Source organism: Fukomys damarensis, unplaced genomic scaffold (assembly GCF_012274545.1).
Source record: "Fukomys damarensis isolate Sample0158 unplaced genomic scaffold, DMR_v1.0_HiC HiC_scaffold_13, whole genome shotgun sequence".
Lineage (NCBI taxonomy): Eukaryota > Metazoa > Chordata > Mammalia > Rodentia > Bathyergidae > Fukomys > Fukomys damarensis.
The window spans coordinates 38,204,539-38,209,185 of NW_022900925.1; the positions used below are offsets into that span (position 1 = coordinate 38,204,539).

The 4,647-nt window shown below is 65.6% G+C and overlaps 1 protein-coding gene across 3 annotated transcripts in view; it reads left to right on the forward strand.

Moving 5' to 3' along the window:
* Positions 1–4,647, forward strand: part of Cntnap1 (contactin associated protein 1) — an 11,485-nt gene that overhangs the window by 2,302 nt on the left and 4,536 nt on the right. For all 3 annotated transcript variants that reach the window (XM_033763062.1, XM_010635515.3, XM_033763061.1), the window contains exons 6-17: positions 14–198; positions 515–658; positions 1,185–1,446; positions 1,548–1,697; positions 1,847–2,018; positions 2,534–2,640; positions 2,715–2,834; positions 3,046–3,484; positions 3,562–3,689; positions 3,792–3,977; positions 4,084–4,305; positions 4,389–4,628. In XM_033763062.1, coding sequence (XP_033618953.1) covers positions 14–198; positions 515–658; positions 1,185–1,446; positions 1,548–1,697; positions 1,847–2,018; positions 2,534–2,640; positions 2,715–2,834; positions 3,046–3,484; positions 3,562–3,689; positions 3,792–3,977; positions 4,084–4,305; positions 4,389–4,628 — 2,355 coding nt within the window. The remainder of the gene's footprint in view (positions 1–13; positions 199–514; positions 659–1,184; positions 1,447–1,547; positions 1,698–1,846; positions 2,019–2,533; positions 2,641–2,714; positions 2,835–3,045; positions 3,485–3,561; positions 3,690–3,791; positions 3,978–4,083; positions 4,306–4,388; positions 4,629–4,647) is intronic.

Sequence of the window (4,647 nt, forward strand, 5' to 3'; positions counted from 1 at the left end):
TCCCCACCCCCAGGCAGCAGCCCCATCCAGCCCAGGCCCGGCCACACCACGGTGAGCGCGGGCGGCGTGCTCAACGACCAGCACTGGCACTACGTGCGCCTGGACCGCTACGGGCGCGATGCCAACCTCACCCTAGATGGCTACGTGCAGCGCTTCGTGCTCAACGGCGACTTCGAGCGGCTGAACCTGGACACGGAGGTGGGCGCAGGGGGCATGCGATCCTCTCTCCCCGGGGTTCCCCGGTGCTCGCCTGCAGGGCCCAGCTCTTTGCCCTCGCCTCTGCCCCCCACAACCACGGAGGTGGGGTCTGGAAGTACAGAAGTGGGGGAAATGGACCTCTCAGAGCCTCCCCAAGTTCTACGGAGCTGGCTCCAGCCCCCTATGCAGACAAGGAATGGTGCACAGGATGTTGACTGCTCAAGGCACAGCCAGCCTCGTGGTCTCCGGGCCAAACCCAGCCCGACCACTGCGAAATGAGGGTTTCAAGTCTTCCCTGCTCACCCCCACCCCGCAGATGTTCATCGGGGGGCTGGTGGGTGCCGCCCAGAAGAACCTCGCCTACCGGCACAACTTCCGTGGCTGCATTGAGAATGTGATCTTCAACCGGGTCAACATTGCTGACCTCGCTGTGCGGCGCCACTCTCGGATCACCTTCGAGGCCAGTGGGCGGAGTCCGGGGCCCCGGGAGGCGGAGAGCGGGAATGGGGGAAGGGGACTACGGGTGGGGCAAGGCCGCGCTCCCCTAGTGGTCGGTCCTGTCACCTCCTTGGTTGGCAGGTGGGAGCACACATGGAGCAAGGCAAGGACTGAGCGAACTGCGAACTGCGGTGTGTGCAGTTGCGCAGCGGCAGAGCAGGGACTCGAACCTGGGGCTTTTGCTGTCCTGACTCAGAGCGCATGCGCGGGACCCAACAGAAGCCGCACTAGGTGGAGCCAGGACAGTGTGGACCAGCAGTGGAGAGCGAGCAAGCAGGGCTGCTGGGCCTACTTGCTTAGGGCACCCAATTTGTGTGGGGGTTGAGATCGCACTAGGTAGCCCAGACTGCCCTGGACCGGATCCTCCCGCCTCAGCCTCCGGAGTGCTGACATGACAGTCATGCACCACCACGTGGCACCTGCAGCGAAGGGTCAGGGCTGGCGGATCCCTGTGCTCACGGAGCTGAGGGTCTCCACTTCCGCCACAGGGCAAGGTGGCCTTCCGGTGCCTGGACCCAGTCCCGCACCCCATCAACTTTGGAGGACCTCACAACTACGTGCAGATACCCGGCTTCCCGCGCCGAGGCCGCCTGGCCGTGTCCTTCCGCTTCCGCACCTGGGACCTCACAGGGCTGCTGCTGTTCTCAAGCCTGGGTGATGGGCTGGGCCACGTGGAGCTGATGCTGAGCGAGGGCCAGGTCAACGTGTCCATCGCACAGGCCGGCCGCAAGCGCCTGAAGTTCGCAGCTGGTGAGGCAGGTGGCGGGTGTGGCCTGGCCCGGGCTCTGTGCCTCCGCTTCCGACCTGATCCTGGCTCAGCTGTTGCCTGCCCTGCGCACCCCCTTGCCCAGGGTACCGCCTGAACGACGGCTTCTGGCACGAGGTCAATTTTGTGGCCCAGGAGAACCAGGCGGTCATCAGCATTGATGATGTGGCCGGAGCGGAAGTCCGGGTCTCCTACCCGCTGCTCATTCGCACGGGAACCTCGTACTTCTTCGGGGGTAGGTGGGAGCCAGACTCAGGCCTTGGGGTGGAGAGGACCCGGGCCCTGGCTGTGCTTCTGTTCCTGCTCCCTTTTCTCTTCCTGTCTGGCTCTGGGGGAGGCGGGTCCCTGGGTCCCTGGGGAGGGCCTCACCGGTGGTCACCACAGGTTGTCCCAAGCCAGTCAGCCGATGGGGCTGCCACTCCAACCAGACAGCCTTCCATGGCTGCATGGAGCTGCTCAAGGTGGATGGCCAGCTGGTCAACCTCACGCTGGTGGAGTTCCGGCGGCTGGGACACTTTGCTGAGGTCCTGTTCGACACCTGTGGCATCACTGACAGGTACCAGGTGCCTGCTCTCCAGCCAGCAGTGCCCCCAAAACCCCTCAGCCAGGGTCTCCCACCTCTGCCCACCCTGGAAAGATTCCTCCCTGACCTCCTGAGCCTTCCCGGAGCAGTATGTGCTCTGGATAGAAATGATGTATTGCTTTTTGCTCCTGTAGGGGTTTTCTCAGCAAGTGGTGGGGGTGGGATGAGGAATTTTCTGCCCTTTGTGGGGTCAGGGTCCAACAGAACCTGGCCCTGAGTGTCCAGTGCCCCTGCGTCTGTGTTCCTCCCTGGCTAGCAAGGCTGGGTGCCTGTCCCCAGGTCCTGGATCTGCAGGGAGTTAGAGCAAGGCCCTTACAACCCCTGTAAGACCCCTTCGCACTGTGTGGTGGTCCATGCCTGTCACCCCAGCACTTGAGAGGCTGAGGCAGGAGGATCACGAAGAGTTCCAGGCCAGCCTGGGATGCAGGACAAGAATTTGTCCTCCCTCCCCACAAATAAGAGCATTTCCTGGCACCGACCCTTCCCAGGTGCAGCCCCAACATGTGTGAGCATGATGGCCGCTGCTACCAGTCTTGGGATGACTTCATCTGCTACTGTGAGCTGACCGGCTACAAGGGCGAGACCTGCCACCAGCGTAAGCCAGGGTGTGTGTGTGGGGGGTCTTCCAGGGATGGGAACTCCGAACCCACAACCCCACTCCCACTGCAGCGCTGTATAAGGAATCCTGTGAGGCTTACCGGCTCAGTGGGAAAACCTCCGGCAACTTCACCATTGACCCCGACGGCAGTGGCCCCCTGAAGCCGTTCGTGGTGTACTGTGACATCCGGGGTGAGCAGCAGTGGGCAGTGGAGACAGTGGGGGCCGCACCTTAACTGTGGGGACAAGGTGGGCAGGCAGGGGTCCTGCAGGTCAATGCAGCTTGGACCCGTGCTTGCTGTCCCCAAGAGGACTGGGCTGGGGAGTCCCCGAGAGGCAGAAGCCGTGGGCGGGGAGGTGGTGCAGTCGCCCTGGCCCAGCCTGGGCCCTGTCCCCTGCCCAGAGAACCGCGCGTGGACAGTGGTGCGGCACGACAGGCTGTGGACGACGCGCGTGTCGGGCTCCAGTATGGAGCGGCCCTTCCTGGCGGCCGTGCAGTACTGGAACGCGTCGTGGGAGGAGGTCGGCGCGCTGGCTAACGCCTCGCAGCACTGCGAGCAGTGGATCGAATTCTCCTGCTACAACTCGCGGCTGCTCGCCCAGAGAACCGCGCGTGGACAGTGGTGCGGCACGACAGGCTGTGGACGACGCGCGTGTCGGGCTCCAGTATGGAGCGGCCCTTCCTGGCGGCCGTGCAGTACTGGAACGCGTCGTGGGAGGAGGTCGGCGCGCTGGCTAACGCCTCGCAGCACTGCGAGCAGTGGATCGAATTCTCCTGCTACAACTCGCGGCTGCTCTCACCCCGCCCTGCACTGCAACTGCGATGCCGACCAGCCGCAGTGGTGAGGTCTCGGGGGTGGGGGGACACTGGGGGTACGGAGCACACGGAGGTTGGGCCGAGCCTGGTCCCGCCCTGCAGGAGAACCGACAAGGGGCTGCTGACCTTCGTGGACCACCTGCCCGTCACCCAGGTGGTGGTGGGCGACACCAACCGCTCCAACTCTGAGGCCCAGTTCTTCCTGAGGCCTCTGCGCTGCTACGGGGACCGTGAGTGCCAGGCCCCTCCCCTGCCGGCCTCCCGCGGTGTCCCCGGCCCGGCCCAGCCCTCCCCCTGCCTGCCGCCAGCGCCTCCCTGCCCCGGCCTTGCAGGAAACTCCTGGAACACCATCTCCTTCCACACCGGGGCTGCGCTGCGCTTCCCCCCAATCCGCGCCAACCACAGCCTGGACGTGTCCTTCTACTTCCGGACCTCGGCGCCCTCGGGCGTCTTCCTGGAGAACCAGGCGGGCCTCTACGGCCAGTGGCGCCGGCCCTACCTGCGCGTGGAGCTCAACAGTGAGCTCGAGGGGACGGAGGGCTAGGGCTGGCTATGTGGCCTCAGGCGGTTGGGGGACTGTGGAGTCCGAGCCTCTGCCCGCCCCCCGTCCCTGTCGCCCGCCAGCATCCCGGGACGTGGTCTTCGCCTTCGACGTGGGGAACGGGGACGAGAACCTGACCGTCCACTCCGACGACTTCGAGTTTGATGACGACGAGTGGCACCTGGTGCGGGCCGAGATCAACGTGAAGCAGGCGCGGCTGCGCGTGGACCACCGGCCGTGGGTGGTGCGGCCCATGCCCCTGCAGACCTACCTGTGGCTGGAGTACGACCAGCCGCTCTACGTGGGTGAGCCTCCCCACGGTCCTGGTGCCCAGCACTGCGCCCTGGGCGCCGCTGGCCTCACCCTCGCCCTCCGATTTCCCGGTCAGGGTCGGCAGAGCTCAAGAGGCGCCCCTTCGTGGGCTGCCTGAGGGCCATGCGCCTGAACGGGGCGACGCTGAACCTGGAGGGCCGGGCCAACGCCTCCGAGGGGACGTCCCCCAACTGCACGGGCCGCTGTGCCCACCCGCACTTCCCCTGCTCCCACGGCGGCCGCTGCGTGGAGCGCTACAGCTACTACACGTGTGACTGCGACCTCACAGCTTTCGATGGGCCCTACTGCAACCACGGTCAGTGCTGCGGGGCGGG